Source organism: Brassica oleracea, chromosome C7 (assembly GCF_000695525.1).
Source record: "Brassica oleracea var. oleracea cultivar TO1000 chromosome C7, BOL, whole genome shotgun sequence".
Lineage (NCBI taxonomy): Eukaryota > Viridiplantae > Streptophyta > Magnoliopsida > Brassicales > Brassicaceae > Brassica > Brassica oleracea.
Genome location: NC_027754.1, coordinates 40073490 through 40096789, shown reverse-complemented (window position 1 = coordinate 40096789; position 23300 = coordinate 40073490). Strand labels below are relative to the sequence as shown.

At 37.0% G+C, this 23300-nt stretch overlaps 7 protein-coding genes across 8 annotated transcripts; 3 read left to right on the top strand and 4 right to left on the bottom strand.

Moving 5' to 3' along the window:
* Positions 1 to 196: 196 nt before the first annotated feature.
* Positions 197 to 2399, bottom strand: LOC106304962 (GDSL esterase/lipase At4g16230). The gene is made up of 5 exons (XM_013741339.1): positions 2042 to 2399; positions 1354 to 1484; positions 1029 to 1274; positions 701 to 956; positions 197 to 604 (listed from the first exon to the last, which is right to left on the bottom strand). Exons 1-5 carry the CDS (start codon positions 2277 to 2279, stop codon positions 369 to 371), a joined length of 1107 nt encoding a protein of 368 aa, XP_013596793.1. The 5' UTR covers positions 2280 to 2399; the 3' UTR covers positions 197 to 368.
* Positions 2400 to 10213: 7814 nt separating this feature from the next.
* On the top strand, positions 10214 to 11566 carry LOC106301436 (short-chain-enoyl-CoA hydratase). Its single transcript, XM_013737832.1, has 3 exons — positions 10214 to 10775; positions 10906 to 11188; positions 11285 to 11566. Exons 1-3 carry the CDS (start codon positions 10384 to 10386, stop codon positions 11387 to 11389), a joined length of 780 nt encoding a protein of 259 aa, XP_013593286.1. The 5' UTR covers positions 10214 to 10383; the 3' UTR covers positions 11390 to 11566.
* A 44-nt stretch (positions 11567 to 11610) lies between these two features.
* On the top strand, positions 11611 to 12099 carry LOC106301438. Its single transcript, XM_013737833.1, has one exon. The coding sequence runs from the start codon at positions 11626 to 11628 to the stop codon at positions 12097 to 12099; it is 474 nt and encodes a 157-aa protein (XP_013593287.1). The 5' UTR covers positions 11611 to 11625.
* Positions 12094 to 13659, bottom strand: LOC106301435 (cysteine proteinase RD19a). The gene is made up of 4 exons (XM_013737830.1): positions 13192 to 13659; positions 12914 to 13033; positions 12602 to 12848; positions 12094 to 12520 (listed from the first exon to the last, which is right to left on the bottom strand). The coding sequence occupies exons 1-4, from the start codon at positions 13642 to 13644 to the stop codon at positions 12240 to 12242; spliced, it is 1101 nt and encodes a 366-aa protein (XP_013593284.1). The 5' UTR covers positions 13645 to 13659; the 3' UTR covers positions 12094 to 12239.
* Positions 13660 to 13876: 217 nt separating this feature from the next.
* Positions 13877 to 18845, top strand: LOC106306337. The gene is made up of 16 exons (XM_013742913.1): positions 13877 to 14164; positions 14324 to 14518; positions 14731 to 14805; positions 15029 to 15196; positions 15453 to 15616; positions 15986 to 16204; positions 16288 to 16414; positions 16632 to 16820; positions 16948 to 17034; positions 17118 to 17275; positions 17408 to 17527; positions 17620 to 17845; positions 17932 to 17991; positions 18100 to 18273; positions 18352 to 18461; positions 18554 to 18845. The coding sequence occupies exons 1-16, from the start codon at positions 13949 to 13951 to the stop codon at positions 18726 to 18728; spliced, it is 2463 nt and encodes an 820-aa protein (XP_013598367.1). The 5' UTR covers positions 13877 to 13948; the 3' UTR covers positions 18729 to 18845.
* LOC106306338 (transcription factor bHLH147-like) lies at positions 18746 to 20195 on the bottom strand. Of its 2 annotated transcripts, XM_013742914.1 has the most exons (3): positions 20073 to 20195; positions 19327 to 19989; positions 18746 to 19115 (listed from the first exon to the last, which is right to left on the bottom strand). In XM_013742914.1, the coding sequence occupies exons 2-3, from the start codon at positions 19979 to 19981 to the stop codon at positions 19090 to 19092; spliced, it is 681 nt and encodes a 226-aa protein (XP_013598368.1). In that variant the 5' UTR covers positions 19982 to 19989; positions 20073 to 20195; the 3' UTR covers positions 18746 to 19089. The 2 variants fall into 2 exon arrangements, with proteins under 2 accessions (XP_013598368.1, XP_013598369.1); XM_013742915.1 differs by lacking the exon at positions 18746 to 19115 and having other exon boundaries at positions 19153 to 19989.
* Positions 20196 to 21437: 1242 nt separating this feature from the next.
* Positions 21438 to 23192, bottom strand: LOC106304934 (outer envelope pore protein 16-2, chloroplastic-like). The gene is made up of 7 exons (XM_013741317.1): positions 22879 to 23192; positions 22761 to 22812; positions 22624 to 22686; positions 22461 to 22489; positions 22221 to 22254; positions 21802 to 21872; positions 21438 to 21725 (listed from the first exon to the last, which is right to left on the bottom strand). Exons 1-7 carry the CDS (start codon positions 23032 to 23034, stop codon positions 21579 to 21581), a joined length of 552 nt encoding a protein of 183 aa, XP_013596771.1. The 5' UTR covers positions 23035 to 23192; the 3' UTR covers positions 21438 to 21578.
* Between the last annotated feature and the right edge of the window lie 108 nt (positions 23193 to 23300).

Here is a 23300-nt window from a genome sequence, read left to right as displayed (position 1 = left end):
AAAAAAAAAAAAAAAAAAAAAAAATTAAATATCAACCAATTGCGGGCCGCCACGTGTCAGTGGGGCCCGCAAACAGTTGAAAAACTCACCAAAAGTCGGTCTTTATTTTGGCTTCCCTACAATCGATTTTACCCATTTTTGTGGGCCCCCCCCACCTAAAAACCCCTCTATAACCCGGGATAATCCTGGCCTTAGATGCTGAGAAGATTTAGTGAAACAATGGAAAGCCAACAACATTAATCGCGCTTCTAATTTCTTTGAGAGATTAGACAAAATATTAAAACAAACAAAAAATTAACTAGATCAAAATGCAAACCCCAATAGCTACCCGGGCCAACCCCATCTACATGGGCTTTTATCTTCAAGATTTATGTGTTTAGCTTAAGGTTAGCGAGTTGCCGGATATTAATCGGGAAAATATCAGAGGTATCGCCGGAGAGGAGACGCCGGGCGATGATGATGTTAGCAGCTTCTGTAGGATGGTAAGGATCCCAAAATACGTATTTGGAACGATCCACACATACTTTGGAAGATGGTCCACATGGAATCAGCCCACCTACCTTCCCAGCTAACGAACAACACGGAACCTTCTCACTCTCAAAACCTACACAAAAATATATGAAAACTATAAGTTAAAAATTCGAAATAATATTTTGAATAGCATTAATTGTTAAGAGAATGATTATAAGTATTTACTCACCGTAAGATCCATAGTTTTGGATGATATCATAAACAATGCGAAAAACATCTGCGTAGACAAATCTTGAACCTTGTAGATTAGAGTTTAAATCATCCACGACAGTCTTAAGCTGGAGATTATACATTTGTGCCACTTCATTAGGTTCCACCGAGCATTCATTTCCTGCCGTTGGATCAGACTCTCTCGAAAAAGGTATACAACCAACCGGACCTACATTAATCACCACGATTTTCCTTGCGCCCAACTGGTACAATCTCTACAAAACCATATACTAGTAATTAGTTTGGCCAGCCACTTAATTGGTTTAGTTCATAGAGAAGAGACATACGGTGAGCTGTAATCTGAATCTTGAGATCATTGTATCAACAAAGTCTTCTGGAGGCACGACTTTCCGTTCAAGATTTGATACGACCGGAGTGAAATAATTGTTGATTAGATCGTTAGAACCGGTTGTAACCGAGAAAATTGCTGACCGGAATAATTTAGCTGCCGCGGATTCACCGATCCAAGAAATGATGTCTTGTCTCGTGGTTGCAAAGTTGTCTAGTTGTGCATCCACATTTATTCGGTCGCCCTGTAATGATTCTTTGTTTGTAACCATAACTGCAAATAAAATGTTTTGAATTATAATATTCTTTTAAAAATGTGCTTACAAATAATTTTCCGGTGGAGTTAAGAATTCCACTTCCGCCGGAAGCATAATTTACGCCTTTGAGAACGAGGGATCCTCTTGTCGTGGGTGCTAAGTTCGGTGGAGTTAGTTCATCGGAACCTAATGCCTGAACTGCGGTTTTCAAAATTACCGGTTTAGTATTTGTTTTGATCAAACTAAAACGCAAACACTTAACTAGAATTTGATTTCAGTGACTGGTGGTTTGGAAGAACAGGTCCAAAATGTAAACAATTTTTAAACGTTGCACGCGAGAGTGTCATAACCGGTCTATGTATATAAATGTAATAAAACCGGATTAAACAGTTCGAAACACATTTGATTCGTTCTAACTTCTTAACGTTGTTTTGTTTTGTTTTTTTTTTTTTTTAAATAGTACTATATTTAACTACCCGTCAAACGGGAATTCAGGTCTGCATACAAGTTGATTTGAACAAAATTTTCTAAATCAAACAAAACGTCACTAGCTTCGTTCGTTGATTTGAACAAATTTTTTTTTTAAAATAGTAACTTCTTAACGTTGTTTTGTTTCATAAAGAGGTCAAAGTATAGAGTTTTGCCATTAAATACGATAATTATTATTGCGGCTTTCACTCTGCATGCAGACGTGTTAGAATACTTTTCGTAAGAGGTAAAAAAAGATTATTAAGACAACTAAATAATTTACTTACTTACGATATCGACGATGGTTCTTCCGTTGGTGAATCTTCCTGTAGCCGATCCAAAATCAATCCCATTAGGATCATAGTTAGCCTTTGATAATGTGGTTAAATAGTTGTTGTTTCCGGCATCCACTAATGAATCTCCGAACACAAAACTTGCCGGAATGTTTTTACCGGCGAGACACACCTCGGGGATGAACAAGATCGACAATGCTATAACTTGCGAAAGATAAACAAGCAACGGCATTGTTGATCTGTTTTCGGTTTTAAATTGACTTTCCCCGTGAAAATAACAGCTAGAGAAAAGGGACCCTTTGTGTGAAGAACCAAAGATGAATACTATTAGGGTTATTATTTTCTATGAAAGAAGTTTGAATAAGGGAGGTGAGTATGAAAAAGATAGATAGAAGTTAAAGAAGCAAGGTTTATAAATGGTTTTTTTTTTCTTTTGGTTCACATATGGAGTTGGAAGTTAAAGAAGCAAGGTTTATATAAGGTTTTTCTCTTTTGGTTCACATATGGAACTATAGCTTTAACAAATAGGGTCATTTATTGAGGATGGCACAGAACCAAATAACTGGTAGACAATGATTAATCTGGAGTTCTTAGAACATCTCCAATGGGGATTCTATCCATTGGAGTTCTAAAAATAAATATGTGTGTATGTATATATTGTATATATGTATGTAGTTGTAGGGTCTACTAAATAGTGTAGAATCCTTATTCAAAGGTTCTAGAAACAAAAATTTTAGAATCTTTAGATAGGGGTTCTACACTATTTAGTGGATCCATAACTACATACACATATACAATACATACATACACACATATTTATTTTTAGAAGTAGAACCCTCATTGGAAGTGCTCTTAGAGTAGGGTTCTTAGCGGAAGTTAAGAAACAGTTTCTTAACTTCCGCTAAGACCATGATTAACCCGGGGTTCTTATGATGAGGTTCTTAGAGCATGATTAACTTGGAGTTCTTAGAGTAGGGTTCTTAGCGGAAGTTAGGAAACAGTTTCTTAACTTTCGCTAAGACCATGATTAAACTGAGGTTCTTAGAGTGGGGTTCTTTAAGAACCGGTTCTTAGCTTTTTTAGTTAAAAGTTAAGAAACAGTTTCTTAACTTCCGCTAAGAACCCCATCCTAAGAACCCCGGGTTAATCATGCTCTAAGACCACGATTAACGCTGGAACCGGAAATGGGTTTTTAATTTTTTTTTTTTTGTGTGAATAAAAAAAAAATATTAAAAACCAACCAATCGCGGGCCGCCACGTGTTAGTGGGGTCCGCGAACAATTGAAAAACCCAGCTAACAGGGATCCTTATTCTGGACTTTCTAGCACCGGTTTTTCCCTTCCTGTAGACCCCTCCTCCCTTAAAAACCCACTAAAACCCCACTAAAGCCCCCCCTATAATCATACTCTAAGAACTTCATCCAAAGAACCCGGGGTTAATCATGCTCTTAGTTTCAGAGCTTACAAAAGCAATGTGATTTGGAGCTTACAAAAGCAATGTGATTTGGGAAATGACCAATTACAAATTGTATATAATTAAATATATCCACCTTTTTATCAGAAAAAATTAAAAAAAGAATACCACGAGTCGGAAGAAGTTGGCCGGTTTAATATTAATGGCGTATGCCTACAAAAGCTAAGAATTTGAGATACTATTATGTTTCTATTGGATAACATAATAGATTTTGGATATATAATGAAACATATCATAAACTGATTCATTCAAATATGAAGATCTAAACTCATATAATAATTCATATTTCTAAATACTACCCTAAATATTAATCACTAAACTTTAAACTCAGATTTAAAATATATATATATATATATCTATTATATAATTTATTTTTACATGTTTTAAATTTTTATTTAATATAGTTAATTAATCATATAGTTATAAATATGATAATATTTCTATTTTTATTCTTTACTGAGTGCTATTTTTGAAACAAAATTTATTTTAGTATTATTTAAAGATATTTCTCACATATATGTGTATAAATTGGATATATTTTAATTATCAAACATGGAATTGGGTAATAAAATGGTCGCACCATTTGTACCCTTATAGCAGTGTAGAACTCCTTTAGGCATTGACATTGTTCATTTTCTTTTCGGACACGACTCCACGAGTTTCTTAATCTGAGTTCGAAAAAATATAGAGTGAATTACTCTTTAGGACACTTTTTTATCTTTTTGACACTTTAGAGCACAATCCGCTGGAAGTACACTTTCAAAGAATCCAAGGGAGATGTTGGACAGATATGCTCCTTTGTCCGACGAAAGTACAAAGAAAAATATATTTGTTTTTATTCAGTTTAGTTAGTAGGCATAATAGTTAGTTTCTTTTTTTAGTTAAGAGTTACCTTCCGACATTAATATTTTATTTGTTTTTTTTTCAATTTTTTCTTTGTTTTATTTTTTTTGCAAAGTTCTTATTGTTTATTTTTTCTCAAAGTTTAAAATATTTGAAGAAAATATAATCATGACAGTAAATTGTAATTTGTTTTTTCTCTATATTTTAACATCCATATTCATATATATATTATATATATTAACAATTATATAAAAAATGTATGGACATAAAAACTATGGACGGAAATTTGTGGACAAATAAGAAAAATACATGAAAAAAAAGATTTGGACATAGATATATACAAAAATACAAAAAAATCTTTTAAGAAGTTTCATGGATGTGTTTTCGTTGACAACGTTTTTATATTCTCAATCATCTATAAAAATGTGGATATGGACACTTGGATAATAGAGTTATAAATATATGTGGACATGGACATCAAAACTGGACACAGACACTAAAACGTTAACATCCATACTTTCCCTAAGTTTGGTCTATAGTAATTACATATGTTGACATAGTTATGAAATACAAGACCAAGTGAAAGTAGATAAACCACGTTTTGGAGTCTGGATAGGTGTTGAGCTGCATCATCCATAGACTCTTAATGGGTGGGAACAAGATTGATGTTTAGGACGTTGTTGTTGTGGACTACGTCATAGACTCTTGATGTGGTCATGTAGTCAAAATATCTTGCTGCATCATCCATGGATTCTTGCTGTGGTCATGTCAGTTTGGCCCAAAAATCCATCTAGTCATATATCGATTCAGAGCACTAGTTGTAGAAGACAAAAAAAAAGATAAATAAAGAATTGTTTTAATTAAAGTCAAGAGCTTTTACTTCTCAGTTCTCTGATACAAAGAAGAAGTGTTCAACATTTAAATCTCAGAAAGATTCTGATAAAGAAAGGAAGTGATATTGGAATCTGTAAATGTCAAAATTGAGCTCTTTGTATAAAAAGAAATGAAGCTAACCTTCACACCACGAGAGCTTGTCGTCTTCTTTTCCACAATAGAGGCATGACCTGTTCGTCGCCGCGTCATCTCCGCACCGGAGCTCAGATCTGCTGGCCGTCCTGTCATCCTCTCCACAACGGAGCTTGGACATGCTCGCCATCACGTTGCCCTCTCCACACTGGAGCTCTCGGATCTGTTCATTATCTCTCCCATCCACAAAATCTCAGAGATTTGATCCAATTGGAAAATTACAACACAAACAAGAAAAACATAAAAAGTTAGGGATTTCGAGAACTCTTTAAAGTCAAAAAGATTAAAGAATTCAAAATATAAACCTCTGTTGTCGATCTGCGGTGAAGAAGGTTGACTATTGAGGTTCCCTTTCTTCTTCGACTTCGATTTAGCCATGGTTTCTCGAAGTTGAACGAGGTTCGGGGATAGATGATGAAAGAGGATCGTTGCAATTAGGGTTTGAGAAACTATGAAAGTGATTTCAATTTTTTGTCAAAAAATATGAGAGATAATGGATGAATTGTATTTTACTATATTTCTTTAATTTAGATGTGTGTCCAATTGGACGGATTGTTGTTTTAGTTAAAAAAAATTAGTTACGAAAGAAGAAATGTTAAGAAGAAACAAAATTAGAGGTATAAGAGACAATCAACACATATAAAGTGTGCCTCTAGCAACATGTGTTTGATTGTGTAAATTGAAAGTGAAAATGTGTTTTAAAGTGTAAAAAATTCAAAAATATATCACTCATTAAATTTCTTCGCCAACCTTACATGTTACTGTATACTATATACATAAATTCCATACTGTTAATAATGAAAAGAACGTGGGGACTTTTTTTTTTAAATCTTGCGATTAGAGAAGTTAAATAATGCACTCTTGCAATGCAACTTCCACCAAACTCGAACAACATTATTAAAATAGCAAAGGAAGAAAAACATGAATAAAAGGCGGGAGTAGGCATGGGTGTTCGGGTGTTTGGGTCGGGTTCGGACCAGTTCTTTTCGGATCTGGGTTTTTCGGGTCCTAAATATTTAGACCCAATAGGTACTTAAAATTTTTCGATTCGGGTTCGGATCGGTTCTTCTCGGATCCGGGTCGGTTCGGGTCTATAATTAAAATATCCGTAATTTTTCGGGTCTATATTGGATCCGGGTCGGGTTCAGATATTTATGATCTGAAAAAGACATGACATACACAATTCCATCAAATTTAGTTGATATTTGTCATATATATCTATAATTTTACAAAATAACTTAAATGAAATTATTAATAATTAAAATAAAACATTTTTTAAACTCTAAATATTACTTTTAAAGCTTCATATTACTTAAAGATATTACAAAATAATAACAAATGTTGGTAACAAAAGATATTTCAACTAAATCATAAAATAATACTCCTATATATAAAATAGAACACAAAAACATCATAGTCGTAGATATACATGTTTTTAAGTCATGTACAAATCGGTTCTTATTAGGTCAGGTCTATTCGGATCGGTTTTTTTCGGGTCCGGGTCTATTCGGGTCGGTTCCTTTCGGTTACGGGTCTATTTGGGTAAAAAAATTTAGACCAAAAGATACTTGTAAATTTTAGGTTCGGATCCAGATCTGGGTCGGGTATTTTTGGGTCGGTTCCGGTTCGGGTTTTTGGGTCCAGGTTAAAATGTCAAGGCCTACTTGTGAGAGTTGATAAGAAAGAAAAAAAGGGCTTGTGAGAAGCTAATGTTGTCACTTGATAATACAATATGTTCCTTAACAGATGTAAATAGTAATTAATAGAGTACACAAACTGGAGCAAGTGGCTGCGTTTGAATTAACTCAACTTGTTGTCAAGATAAGAGACAATTAATTACTTCACGACATTGTCGCGAAAACGTGTGTTTGAGTAAAAGAAGCTCCAATTGAACTCCCAGGTCCAGTTGTAGAGGTAATAATGAACCGTTGACTTGCTAGACATTGCATTTTGCGATCTTAATTTGGTCTACTGACATTAGTCACATTATCATAGCAGTACCGTGTCATGCTGTGATTTTGGGGATTGAAATAAATTTAGTGTTGAATAGCTAAATGTTTGCAGAGTATTACAAAATTAAACTTATTATTTAAAATAAATCATCGCCGGAACGAGCTGTATCTGGTCTAACACGTTTGGTTTTAAATGGTGGTAATAAAATTTTCCACCAAAATCACTAGTATTATAAAAAGGTTCGGATGTAGCCATGGAGGTAACCCCGAAAGTAACTCACTTGAGCTAAATGGAACTATATGGGGGAAAACATAATTGTGAAATCGTTTTTTATCGAGCATATCTAATCATATTTCATTTTTTATTTTAAAATAAAATTCTGAGTAAAAAAATGTATCTTCATTTTATTTTCTATGATATAAACCAAGCAACTACTCCAAAATATATAATAATATATTTTTAATCACTATTTATTTTCTATTTCAAAATAAAAACAAAATCAAAGTAATCAAAGTGTAATATAGCTATTTGAAAAAATTGAAGAAGACATTCGAGAAGTTTTTACACCACATTTTCCGTATGGAGAAGTCAAATCCTAAACAAAACTATGATATGTTGGTTATATTTTTTAATTAGTACTATTAATCTTTATTTTCCTAGTTTAACGATGTTATAGAGTTTTCATACAAATTAAATAGTATTTAATGTTTACTAGTTGATAGTCCGCGCCCTGCACGGAGCGAGTATATTTAAAAGTATTATAACTTTTAATATGTAGACATAATAAAAGTTGAAGTCATAGTAAAAAAAATATATGTAAAAAAGTACAGGTTATAGCTAAAAATTTTAGTATGTCAATATAAATTTATATGCTATGGACTTTAAAATTAAATTGTATATTTGTTTGCATAAAGGTAAATTATAAATATAAGATTAAATGAAACATAAGCAATAGTCTAATAAAATATAAAAGGAACAATGTATCAGAAAACAAAAGAAAATGAAAAATAGAGACAAAATAACTGCTGTCAATAATGTCTTCAGAAGTCTTCGTTTGCAATCCTATTATGAACAATAGCAAAGAGATCATCTTGAGAAATTAAAAACATTATTTAACAAAATATGTGAATGCATGTATTACATCAATCGTAAAACATCAATTTCTGGAACACCAGTGGGGTCGAAGACAATTTTGGAAAACCCATCAATGTTAGTAACCTTCTTAAGTCGGCCTTATTATGAAAAATAAAAAATATCAGCAAGATATACATATAATATCAGCTCCAAAAGATTTATTATATACAATAAATACAACAGATTACCTTGTCCCCAATTAATTTGCCAACACTGTAAAACACATAATACTATGTCTGCATCTATAGAATTCCATAAATCATTGAAAACATGAGCAAGTGCACCATAAGCGACACACTTAATGACGACGTTACTGTAAAAATAAAAGGGATCAAACCATGTGATACTATACAAGTTCTGGTCACGCAAACTTTATTTCACAAATATTCTCCGATCGATTAAAGTAAGTATTTCAATTCTTCGAATTTTGTTTCCTTGAATACGTTAACATTCTCATTTTTCTTTTATATAATATATTCGATCCCGTGATTAATTCAATTGTGTTTCCTTTTAAATTTGAAGCATTAAGTTTTAGGAATAAAAAATGGATTTTCGATGACTTGAATCTAAAAGATCATAAAATGATTTGAAGCTCATATTAGTTTTTCAAAACATTATGATAAACATGGTTTACTTGTTGCAAGATTAGATATGAACATCAATACATGTTATGATATTTTATTACAAATCGGCATATCAAGCTAAAATAACCAATTCAAACCGTAAAGAACTTAGTTGTACGAAGTTTAAAGAATCAATTATTTACTCAAGCGTAAATGACTTAAAACACACGTATATTTTATTTCCTTATTTAAATGAACCACTTCCAAGTTTTCGAACAAACAATAAAGTCTCTCTTTGAATGGTAATAATATGTTGTCTTAGTTAAATCTCCGTTTTTTTTTAAATCCGAGTGTAATGTTGATCGAAAATCTTATAGTATAATGTAATGACCAGTGGCATTTGTTTGTAATTATTCTAGTTGAGAAAGAGCTTTTTAAAAAATGAGGTGAGAGTGCATGTGGTGATGACACCTAAAAAATGACACACATGTAATAAACACATGAAGCCAAGATTATTTTTTATCAATGCTCCTCAGATAAGAAAAAAAAAGATTATACATATGAACAGAGATCTAAGACTAGAGGACTATAAATATTTCTTAAAAATTGTAATATTTTTGTAACGTCCAAAAAATTTAGAAGTCAAGGCTAATATTTTTATTGGGTTGTAGCCAAATCCAGCCATAGCATATGAGCCAACAGTACTTGATGGAATTAGATATTTACAATTAATTTTAAATAGTAACCAACAATAAATTAATAATAGGCAATTATTTCAGATAGTCATTTTTAAGTTTTTGTCACAAAATAGCACTCAAGAAAAAAAGACCAAAATAATCCTTTTTATTTTAAAAATTTCAATTTTTATTTTTTTATTTTTTAGAATTTGAAACCCTATCTCCAAAACTCCACTCCTTAATTTTAAGGGATATATTTGTGACAAAAACTTTAAAATGGCTATGCTAGAGAATTTTTCATAAATAAATAACTAGAAAATCAATGTTCGTAGAATTAGAAAAAAATTCTAAACATATGAATGGAGGGAGTTGTTTAAACATTTAATTATACTCCCATCACTGCATGCAAACCGACGACCCAAAAAATGCACATGGACCGGTTCAATTCGGTTTACAGAGGGTTCTTTGTGTTTCCGCCTGTTAACTTGCCGTTTTCATGTTCCAGGAAACAAACACGCAGCGTCCTACTTGAGCAGAGAAACGGGATGCAGTTTACCAGCGACAAAACAATGGCACACTAAACAAGGCTCTTCGTCATCTCTTCCTCATTGACCATTTCTTGCTCATATTCAATCGCGAAAGCTCCTACTGATCGGATTCTTCGAGAATGGATCTCATCCAAGTGAACAAGGAATCAGGCGGGATCGGAACCATCACGATTAACCGTCCGAGATCTCTCAACTCTCTCACGAGAGCGATGATGGTGGATCTCGCGCGTGCGTTCAAGGAGATGGACGCCGATGAATCGATCCAGGTCGTGATTTTCACCGGAGCGGGAAAATCTTTCTGCTCCGGCGTTGATTTAACCGCGGCGGAGTCGGTTTTCAAGGGAGACGTGAAGGATCCGGAGACGGACCCGGTAATTCAGATGGAGCGGTTGAGAAAACCGATCATCGGAGCAATTAACGGTTTCGCCATAACCGCCGGGTTCGAGCTCGCCTTGGCCTGCGATATTCTGGTCGCGTCCAGAGGAGCTAAGTTCATGGATACTCACGCTAGGTTCGTTTTCTCTCTACTCTAACGACGTCGTTTGAAATAGGCTCTTGATAGTCTGTTTTGTTTCTTTTTACTCTTACGACGTCGTTTTAAGGAAATAGGCTCTTTGATCCTCTGTTTTCGTTTTTTGAAGGTTTGGGATATTCCCTTCTTGGGGACTGTCTCAGAAGCTGTCGAGGATCATCGGAGCAAACAAAGCTCGTGAAGTTTCTTTAACGTCGATGCCGTTGACAGCTGACGTGGCTGAGAAGTTAGGGTTTGTAAACCACGTGGTTGAAGAAGGAGAAGCTTTGAAGAAAGCCAGAGGAATCGCAGAGGCTATCATCAAGAATGAACAAGGCATGGTTCTGCGTATTAAGTCCGTCATCAATGATGGACTCAAGCTTGATCTTGGTCATGCCCTTACACTCGAAAAGGTAAATATTTTTTACCATTTTTTAACAATCTATCTACGAGAGTCATTGTCCCTTTTTGTTCAATCCGTGACTTAAGGAATCTACTAAACTCCGCAGGAGCGAGCTCACGCGTACTACAGTGGGATGACAAAGGAACAGTTCAAGAAGATGCAGGAGTTCATAGCTGGACGTGGTTCCAAGAAACCTTCTTCCAAGTTATAGGTTATCTTTTACATAATACCTTTGTCTCTTTGAATAATAATATATTTGTTTGTTTTTGAAGTGTAACACTCATCAAATTAAAGTAGGGTGAGATTCCTGTCTCAGTTGAAGACATGTGTATAACTGGAAAAGAAGGAATCTGTACTCATTGAATAAATCTGGTAGAAATTATCGTCACATTACTATATATAAAACAATGTTTGTGTTAGCTAAAACACCATCTCCTATGCTAAAAGATGGATATTCCAAAACGGTACCTGTCACTCTTCTTATTGACTATGTTTATAACTACAAATGCTGACGCCAAACATAGCGTTCCAGTTCCAAACGGTCCATCAACAACAGGATCTGTATTTCATCCTTTCGGAAAAATAACTGTAGAGATCATCAACGATCTTGGTAACACACTAGCGTTGAAGTATCACTGTAAATCAAAAGAAGATGACTTTGGTAAACGGAGTTTGCAACCGGGTAAATCGTGGTCGTTCAAATTTCATCGTCAGTTCTTCGGAAGGACATTGTTTTACTGTAGTTTTGTATTGCCAAATGGAAGGTATACGTTCAACATATATGAAGACCACCGAGAGAGCGCCGGCGATAACTGGTGCCAAAAGTGTGTGTGGAAGATGAGACAAACCGGACCTTGTAGGCTTAACGATGTAACAAAGCAGTTTGCTATTTGTTATTCTTGGAACAAGTCCTCGTATTGACCAAGTTTTGATTATGTAATATATAACTTTTATTATTCCATCTTATAATAGGTGTATCATCTTTCATCAAAGATACTAATAATAACAGTTGATACATGTATATACAAGGACAGGTATAGGCCAGTAGTGTCCTAATAGTCCTACTGAGGTGTTGTATGAACAGCAGCAACGGTAGATACCATTGTGTCCACACCACAGATGTTAGGAGTTCCCCTGCAGATTTTGTAGTAACCCTTCTCGCCCCACATGGATCCCCATGAGTTCTTAATGATCCAATAAGGCTTCTCCTCAAGACGAAGTGGTGCATAACCCGCTGAACCAAACCCAACCAAGAGCACTCCATGGTCTTGGTTCTTGGAACATACATACGGGCACGACACTCCTGCTATGTAAGTTTGCATCCACAATGCATTGATAGCAACTGTTGAGAAGCAAAGACAACGTGTTAGATATCGCTATTTGTACACGTAAAAAATCGTTTAAAAAAAAAAAAAGAACTTACTAGCAAGAGGACCGTGCTGGACTAGATTTGCAGCGATTTGGTCTTCATCCGCAGAGACAACGCTGAAGTTAGACACTTTGGCAGCGATCATGGTCTTGTTGAACTTGCAAACAGAACGGTCGCGTCCTGTATAAGGATAGTCTTGTTCCTTCATAAGACCACCGGTTTTGAGAGTGTACTCAAAAGCGTTGTTCATTAGTCCTCCTCTGCAACCAGTGTCACATGAATTGGCTTCTTGTGGATCACACTGCATGAACAATACAGCTTTAGGAGCAAAAGAGCCAACAATGGATATCATTAGACAGAACAAACCGTATGGTCGCAATCTATGAGCTGCTGTTCGCTGAGGCTGACGAGCTCTTTAGTCGCTAGAAAATGTGCTCCTTCAAGAGCTCCAGTGGCGCTAAACGACCAGCATGATCCGCACAAACCCTTTTTCAAATAATTAAAACACATTTTAATACTTGATCATTCACTCTCCACGTTCAAAATTTTCAGAGCGTACACAGCTAACTGTCTATTTCTGGCAACTATTGAGTCTATTTATGGCAACTTTTGATAGATATATACACTGAGGTCTTATCACGAACCTGGTTTTTAACGGGAGTGACGGCTCCTTTTTCACGCCAATCGAAATCCGTCGGGAGTTCGCTAGTCGGAAGGATCGCCGCCTTCTGAGTGTCGTTAGGAAGACGGAACCACCGTTTCAGCCCTAGATACTTGCGGCTGAACTCCTTCGGTGTAACATCTGAGAATTGCGTGACGCCGTGGACGGCGGAGGGATCGAGCTGCTGGTGGCGTCTAGCTCTCCGTACGTTAGCTTTGAAGACACGGAAGCGATGGTCGTGCTCGACCTGATTCTTGTAAGTCTTCTCGTACTTGGATTTGAACAGAGTGAACTGGTGGTCTAAGTTGAGGAGTTGTTCATCGTTCTCCTCCTTGACGACTTGCCTGATCGGATTATTTACACTCTTGTCAACCTCGCCGGAGATGGAGACTAATAAAGCGGATGCGATGAGGAGAAAGAAAACCGCACGATCCATCTTTATATTTTGCTTTCGGACAAGAGAATGAAAAACTGTTACGAGTTATATTTAAAAGGACTGATAAAAGACACGTGGCGTGATATAATTAGTTGTCTTGTTTGTTAGTTCTCGAGAAAGCGACGACATGCGAAGTGACACGTTGCTTGTGGCTTAATATCTTCGTCAGCTAAACGATATCTTCCTCCATTGTAATTTTAAACAAAAGCTGAGGGTAGAATAGTAATTAGCATTCATTTTCCAATTCTCTCCTCCGCGACTAGTATCGACTCCAGTCCAAATCTCGGAGGTGACTGTTACAGTCATGGAGCTGAGATCGGATTCACGATCGACTTCGTTTTCTTCTCTCCTGCTCGTTGCGTTCCTCGCTGTTCTAAGCGGACTCGTTTCCCGTACCGAATCGGCTCAGCAACCTTTCCGCCGCGAGCCGGGTCACGCTCACTGGCATCACAGCGCCTTCCTCGACGTACGAGAGAGCGTCCGATCCGATGTCCGCCGCATGCTCCACTCCCGTGCCGAGGTAAATTTAATGTGAATCATCATCGTCAGTGAGTCTGGATTTTAGCTAGAATTGGCTTTGTGGAGGAGGTCACGGAAGTGCAGTTAGAAGCGTTTAGCTCATGAAGCGTATGATCATGTTGTGGTTGTGAATTGTGCTTCGCTGCGTCTTATTATGCAGGTACCGTTTCAGGTTCCTTTGGAAGTGAATGTAGTACTTGTAGGTATGAATGGGGATGGAGGATACAGATATGATGTGGATCCTCACAAACTGGAGGAGTTCTTGAAAGTTAGTTTCTCGACTCATAGGCCTTCATGCCAAGAGACGGGAGAGCCGCTTGATATTGAGCATCGACTCGTTTACAATGTGTTTCCCGTGAGTATATATTTCTCGCTTAAGCCAGTCGTCACGATTTTGTATGGTTTGTTGTTTCTGATTTTTTTCCGTTTCAAATATCGTATGTGTTAGATAATTTGTTTTCACGTTTTGGATTGTTATCAAACCAAGCTATGCAAGTTCTGGAATTTTTTTCTCATGCCCCCATTGATCTACTACTCAAACATTCATTGTTTATCTCTCTTGTTTAGGTTGGGCAACCTGAATTAATAGCTCTGGAGAAGACAGTGAAAGAAGCCATGGTGCCTGCTGGGACTGCCTTAGAGGTTTCTCTGATCCTATCTTCTCAAATTTAACTCCCTCTCATAGCAGTTTCACATACACATACACACATGTACACATATAGAAATGTTGATGAGCTGTAAATCTCTTTGCTGTGAAATCTACACCTTAATGTATATGTCAATGTCAGTCTGATAAATTTTAGTTTTTTTCATTTAGGCTGACTTGTGTCAATGTCACCAAGATGATTTTTTTTTTTTCATTTAGGTTGACTTTGGAAGACTCTTACCAGCCTATGACGTAGAGGCAACAAAAGTTGAGTCTGCGTTTAACCGGCTTTACTCTTACATATTTGATATGGATGTGGGAGCTGGATCAGCAGGAACCGCCGATAAACCCATACCAAGTGCCATATTTGTAGTGAATTTTGATAAGGTATGGCTTTCAGCACTCTTCGTACTTCTTAAATCTCGCATATGGTATGCACAGTGTCTTAATGCTTTGCCTGTTCTTCTTTTTTTATGTGTATTATTTGGAAGAGTTTGATATCGTCTTAGGTTTATAACCCTCATCTTTCTCTGTGTTCTTGAAGATGCTTTATTCTTGTCATGTTTGCATTTATCGGTAATTGATTGTATACTGTTGGATTTTTCTTTAATTGCCCCTTTTATTTTCTTTACTCACTATTCAGGTAAGAATGGATCCTCGAAATACAGAGATTGATCTAGACAGCTTGATGTTTGCAAAGCTACCAGAGCTTAGTGATGCAGACAAGGAGAAACAAGAGGCAGATTATATTTATAGATACAGATACAATGGTGGAGGAGCATCCCAAGTTTGGCTTGGATCAGGCAGGTAAACTCATCTTTGTTTTTTATCTCCTTGTTGCGGTAAGATATGGATAAAGGTATTTAGTGGGTTCTTTCTTGGCATCTCTTTGTTGTTCCTATGAGTGATATGATTGTGCCATAGATGTGATACAGCAAAATTTTACTACCCTATTCTGAAAGCATTACATCTATCTAGGTATCATCAAATTATGAATAAGAAAACATGTGTGATATTTTTGTCCCTTGTGTTGATTATTGATAGCCAGAAAGATATGGAAAAACTTTTAGATGATTACCAACAAGAATCAACTTATTATTACTTCATTTCACTTTGGTAATTAGACTATTGTAGTAATCGCCTAATTGTTCTATGCTTTATTTCTCTTCTTGTTAGATATGTTGTCATAGATTTGTCTGCCGGGCCTTGTACATATGGGAAGATTGAAACTGAAGAGGGAAGTGTTAGTCCCAGAACATTGCCAAGGATACGAAACATTGTGCTTCCTGGAAACGTTAGCCCTGCTGGTCATCAGTCTACACACGATATCTTTTCCGGTCAGCTAGCTTCGTTAGTAGCTACTACAATTGAGCACGTCTTAGCCCCTGATGTCAGGTAAATTGATACGCAAGACGTTCTTACTTCTAGCCATGAAAATTATGCCTAGATGATTCATTCTGAATGTGATCACTGATCAGGTTTGAGACGGTTGATCTAGCAACTAGAGTGCTGGTGCCTATCATTGTGCTCCAGAACCACAATCGATATAATATCATGGAAAGAGGACAAAACTACAGCATAAATATTGAAGAGATAGAATCTGAGGTAAGACTTTTTGGGTTAAATGAATGATGTGCGTGAAATAATGGTGGTTCTTATACTTGAATGGTGTTTTCCATCCCTGTGAGTCATTATGATTAGTTAATAGACATGTTAGGCAAGTTTTACTGCTATAAGAAAGTTAACACCCGTACAGTTCTCCTACGCACAAGGATTTGACTCTGTAGATTTTCACATGCTAACTGATCCCGAGTCTTCGCAGGTAAAGAAAATGATTCATGAGGGGCAAGAAGTAGTGATCGTTGGAGGGGCTCATCCATTACATCGCCATGAGAAATTAGCTATTGCTGTCTCAAAAGCCATGCGTGGGCATTCTCTTCAGGAAACTAAGAAGGACGGAAGATTCCATGTGCATACCAAAACATACCTAGATGGTGCTATCCTCAAAGAAGTGAGTTGCAATAGTTTCCAATATAGATTAAGCTCGTGAATGTTGGGCTACCAGAGAAAAAAATTGGTTCTTAACCTGCTTTTACTATTCCATCCAGCTGTCTCGTGATTCGTATTAACCATTGCAGGAGATGGAAAGGTCTACTGATGTTCTAGCTGCTGGTTTACTCGATGTGTCTGACCCTGGGCTCTCTAATAAATACTTCCTCCGCCAGGTAAAACTCATGACTTAAGATGCAAAAATTGTTTCGCAAGTTTTGTTTCGTTCATGACAAAGATTCTGTATGTTTGTACTCAGAGCTGGGAAGATGAATCTGAAGGTTCGAGTGATTCCATAGTAAAGCACAAGCCTCTCTGGTCATCTTATAGCTCGAAACTTCAGAAGGGAAAGAAAAAGAAGGCCGTTAAGAAAAAAGGCGATCTCTACCGGACTTACGGAACAAGAGTTATTCCAGTGTGAGTTAATTTACATACACCAGCTGATCGGTCTATTCATTACACTGGCCAAGCAAGATCCAATAACTTAATTATTTGTATCCCACTCTGAACCAAAACAGCAACTGATCTAAATATGTACTCTGTATTTAGGTTTATCCTCTCATTAGCTGATGTGGACCCAAAACTCATGATGGAAGATGAGAGCCTCGTGTGGGCGAGTAATGATGTAGTCATTGTGCTTCAGCATCTAAACGAGAAAATACCTTTGAGGTGAGCAAAACGCAAAAACAAGAAAGTACAAAAGCAATGAGAATCGTGCTACTCTGGTCATCTAAATCGGTTCTGATTTCTTGTTTCTGCAGTTATGTTTCTGAAACAGAGAGACAGCACGCTGTTCCATCACAAGTACAGCGTCATATACTTGCAGGTATAGCATCTGCTTTAGGCGGTGTAAGTGCACCATATGAAAAGACCTCTCATGCGCATGAAAGGCCTGTCACCAACTGGCTTTGGGCAGCCGGTTGTCACCCATTTGGACCCTTCTCAAACGTCTCTCAGATGAGTCAGATGCTTCAAGATGTTGCACTGGTGAGTCCAATCATTCTGATTTCTGAAAGCAAAATACCATTGAACTCCTAATGAATCTCGTGACATATGGTATCTTTAATCCGCAGAGGAATACTATTTATGCTCGGGTTGATTCTGCTCTGCACAAAATACGTGAAACATCAGAGGTAAGCCAACTGCAACGTCAACTTGTAAAAGAAAAAGAAGAGATTTGTAGTTTCCTCCGCAGAAAACTCATCAGTTGTGGTTGTTGTTGTTGTTTTCATGTGAAACAGGCAGTACAAAACTTTGCATCTGAATACCTCAAGACTCCACTTGGAGAGCCAGTGAAAGACAAAAAGAACAAAACAAGAACGGAGCTATGGGTGGAGAAATTCTACAAAAAGACAACCACATTGCCTGAGCCTTTCCCACACGAGCTAGTCGAAAGATTAGAGAAATATCTAGACGTAAGTGAATAGAAAAACATCAGATGGATGGTTTTGTTACACTCTTTTTGTGTGTTTGTTAATGTTTTATGACAACAGACGGTTGAGGAGCAATTGGTGGATCTCTCATCTTTGCTATACGACCACAAACTATACGATGCTCATCTCAACAGCTCAGAGATTCTCCAGACCACCATGTTTACACAACAGTAAGTCTCTTCTTGTATGAAAAAAACGTTCTTCTTTTCTTCTTACGAGCAAATAAAATGTAATATAAACCCAAAAAAAACACTGGTTGCAGGTACGTAGAACATGTACTGGAAACAGAAAGGGAGAACATGAGATGCTGTACGATAGAGTACAAATACACGGTTGGAGTCAAGTCTTATCAAACGTTGGTGTACGGAGGAATACTTATTGCTGGTTTTCTTGTGTACTTCCTTGTCATCTTCTTCTCTTCTCCTCCTTCTCGTTGACCTCTTTTCTTGCTATTGAGGGTCATAGATTTTGTAACAGAGTGTTTCTTGTTGAATCTATGTGACTAAAAGTTAGTTGACATATTTGTTTCGGAAGCAGTAACAAAGTAGCACACCCTCTTTTCGGAAGCAGTAACAAAGTAGCATGAACTTATTAGAATATATATCTCTTGAATGCTCGCAACCATATTTTACAGAGTAGAAACGTAATAAAAAGATAGAAAAAGATATTTGAACTGTTCGAACCACCAAAGCTTTCAAAGGACAACTATTGAAGTCCCAACCTTCACTTCATGTAATCATGTGTCGGTTGGTTCGTTGAAGCAGCTTGGAAGATAAATAAACCGTATGTCGAGAAAGATCACTCCACAAAGCAGCCTTCAACAACTATAACACAAACTTGTAACATAAGTACATAATCAAAAATAGAAAGACTTTCAGTTTCAAACTTTCAATAATAATATCTCACAGTACTTCTTAAACACAAACAAATCAAAGCTTCAAAAAGTAAAATTTAAAAATAAAACAGATAATATGATCAAATAAAAAAGTATTAAAAACAGGAAAGATACAAAAAGACAGCTGGGGCCAAGCTAACCGAGCATGTGTGTCTCTTCACCATCACGACCTATCTCCGGCGTTGGTGGCCGCGGCGCCGAGCTGGAGCCAACGGCGGAGATAATAGCATTCAAAGCACGAATCTGCATCTCCATCGCAACAATATAATCAGTTGTTTCTTCTAAAACCACCGGTAACGGCTGTTTCCGACAACCCGGAATTAACCGGCTCAGCAACTTCACTCTCCTCTGTACAGCTGGCAAACCCTTCGTCTTCAGCCTCAAAACCGTTGCTCTCTTCTTCCTCAACCGGTTATTCCCGGTTATCGATATCATCGTAGTCGGAGGATTCGAATTTCTCGACCGGTTCTGTTTCCTGAACTTGAGTTTCACTTTCACAGCTTTAGACAGTATAGCTCGGCTCCACAGCGTCCTACCTCTCGCCGTAACCGCCAAGGACCGATAAGCTGCGTCGCGTACTGCTCTACCTCCGCCACGAGGAGGAGCCGGCTTCGCAGAAGGATCGCTAATCCGGAGTTCCCTGAGAGACTGAATGATATTGGTAGAGTAGATCTGCTGTTGCTTCTCCGATCTCCATTTCTGCACCGACGACGGTGGTGGCGAAGGCGGTTTTTTCTTACGCTTACGTCGGGATTGATCATAACCGGAGCTCCTCGTCGTGGAAATCGACTCCATGTCAACTCCTGGAAATCAACGAAACAAGAAATGAGATTAGGGAGAGGAGATTAGTAGAGATTAGGAGATGATTAAAGGCAGTGGACGTTACATGTGGCGAGTTGAGGTGGAAGAAGGTGAGACGTCAAAAGAGAGAGGAGTCTGTGGAGGTTGAGGAATCCTTTTTGAGCAAGGAAAGGTTAATGGAATTCCATCTTTTATATTATCTTCCTCCATGTGATCTCCACTCTCCATATTAAAAAAAATATCTATATTTATATCATCATTAATGTTGATTGACTTAACTTAATTACTACTTTTAATACAAATATTAAACAAGAAAATCCACCTAAATTCTACTTGCTTTTAATTATGTCGTTGTCTGTATGTTTTTACTTCTTTCTTTTTTCTTGTCTGAAAGTAAAACTATTACGCATCTAGGTGTTCACACGTCTGTGCTATAGATTATCTGCTTTAGACTGGTTCTGCTTTTCTTTTCGTACAATTGGCAATCCCATCAACCTTAACTCCCTCTTAAACTTGAAAAAATGTCTCATAATAATGGACTACACTCATAATCTCTGTCCTTTTTCCAATAAGTGTCTGATGGAAGTCAGTCCATCATCTTTTTGGATCAGAGATAAGAACAGATATAAATCTTCTTCCCATTGCTGCTTAAACTTGAATTTGGCATCTCTATTTCAGTTGTCACGAGGTTTTACGAGCACACCTACCAGCTCTAGATAAATAAGACTAACTGGACATGTATATTTCATCCCAAAAAGGCTAACTGAATATGGCTTTGCCCGGGTGTACAAATCTTAAATCTTTGGTGGTGCTAACGTTTAGGACTCTTCGCCATTTTTGGAGTGATGCTTCTCTACAAACGCACAACATTTGCTCCTCTTACGATTTTTGCTACGAAAACCATTCGTCTAATGATTTTCTTCTTTAAAGTTTACCCACCAACCTGGCTAACCCCGAGACACCTCACAACGTATGCCTTTATACCAAAATTCAAGGACCTTTCAAACCAAATATTCGTAACATCTTTAAACTAGTGCGTGTTTAAAATCGTTTTTAGGTTTAGGTCTTACAAAACCATCCACCATTGAACTACTATACATAGATGATTTTCTTTTTAAATTATGATTTATGATCTACTTTAGGAGAAAAATGTGATACACTCATATAGGGTTTTTAATATTTCTCTAATTAACGATCACTAATGTTCATCTTCTTAGAACCGCCATTTTGTTATTCGATACTTTAAATAAACGAGTAAATAGCTTCCAAGAAAAATATCTGACGCAACCTCACGGGTGTAAGCCATTTAACATTTTTTTCTTGTCTGGATTCAGTGCCACAGGTCCCACGTTTTATCCAAATAAGATAAGGTTTATATATTTTTTTTGAACCAAAAGACGTCAACTAACTTTTCTGAAGCAGTTAGAGCCAAAGGAAGAATTGAACGGAAGGAAATGTGATTTGTTGTTTCAGAGTTTCAGATAAAGCCTAGCCGTAACAGACCCACAGAGAATTTTCTTAAAAAAGACAAGAGAGACTTATTTTATGCTAAGCTGCCATAACACATATAAAGCCCTCTAATGAAAAACATTTAGAAAACGCTGGAGAGGAGATTAGCAGCGGCGGAAATGGCTGCTCCTGTAAGAGCAGACTGAACCACTTGGTCATGGCTTGTCCTCTCCGAGGTCGTCACAGCCATAGCCGCTCCTGTCAATGCTCCAGCCACCACGCTGTTCCTCTGCAATATATATGTGTATGGTTACAGATTATTTAAGGAATCACATTAATTAACAATACAATGTTGATAAACTCACCCAATCATGTGTGCCTCCGCGAGCCTCCTTCATACCATAAGTTATACCCGAATATAATCCAGCTGCTAGGCCTGCCATATCAATTAACATCCCGACCCTTAAGAGCATCAACATCGCGGTTTCTAGGGTGAAGATTCTAAGAAAAGTAACGATGGTGGCCCCACCAAAAAGATAAAACCGGTCACAGAAGTAGCCAAAGAAGGATCGAAGTTTTGCTGTTTCTAGTACTGTTTACGGACCCCACTGACACGTGGGGGCCCGTGGTTGGATACCTTTTAAAATTTTTTTTTTTAAAATCAAGAAAAAAATAAAATAAAATAAGAAACCCAAAAAACGGTTTAGGGATAATCATGGCCTAAGAATATACTTAAGGTTAAATTACAAAAGTTGAATTGACATAAATAAATGAATATACTCACCCCATTGGAGAGATTCTTTTCCTGTATTCTTCACCTAAAGACCAATTATTAGTTAATAAGTCTCATACAAAAAGCTAAAAGCCCTTTATTCAAAAAAAAAAAAAAAGTCTCATACAAAAAGCTCAAGACCAAAATTTTTATTTACCAAACTTTGTTGCTTGCACATGCATACAAGACATGATCATAATATGCATACACATGCATACACAATATTAGCGACCATTTGTAATTAAAACTCACCAATGCTTCCAGAGATTTGCTGCTTTCCCCTGAAAATGCAACAACAAATACTATTAACAACGTAACGTGAATCATAATACAAAATCAGACTTATACATCTTAATATCATAAATCAAATACGTCACATATTTGTAACTGTAACTGCATGATATAACTAACAGACCTCTAAGATTAGGGAACCTAAGTTTGTTGCTTCCGTTATTCTCGCTGGAGTCGGACCCTGCCCCTGAATATATGAATCAAAATGAAGTTGGTTGACTTACATATATTTGAATATGAAGAAAGTAGCAGGCGTTTTACCATCAACCACCGTGAAATAAGCTTCCCTGGACACAGCTTGTAAAGCTCCAACCTTCATAATGAATCCCATTTAAACTATATATCTATGTACACATAGATGAAATATAATAGAACTTACCCCAGCGGCTTTGACGAAGGAGTCGGCGATGCCGTTGAGAAGAGGATGACCAAGATCGAACAAGCTTGCCTTCTCATTCTCAAATCTTTTGATCTCAACCGTTATCTTTTTTCCACCACTCGTCTCCATTGTTCTTTTGCTTCTCTCTTCACTCATCTTTCTTTTGCCTTTGTCTCTCTTGTTTCTGACTCTGTTAACACCTCTCTCTCTCTCTCTTTCCACAACAAGTAAGGAGAAGAACAGAGAGAGAGAGAGCTTTCCCACTCCTTTGACACGTGCTCTGCTTCCCCCACACGTGTCGGAGTCTGACCTATGATCTGTTCACCTTTCATCTTGTTAACGTGTCTCTTCTTCGGTTCTTCCTTGGGAACTTCAAGTCTTCAATTGATTGATAAAAAAGCCCATTGGGCCTAGAGATACGA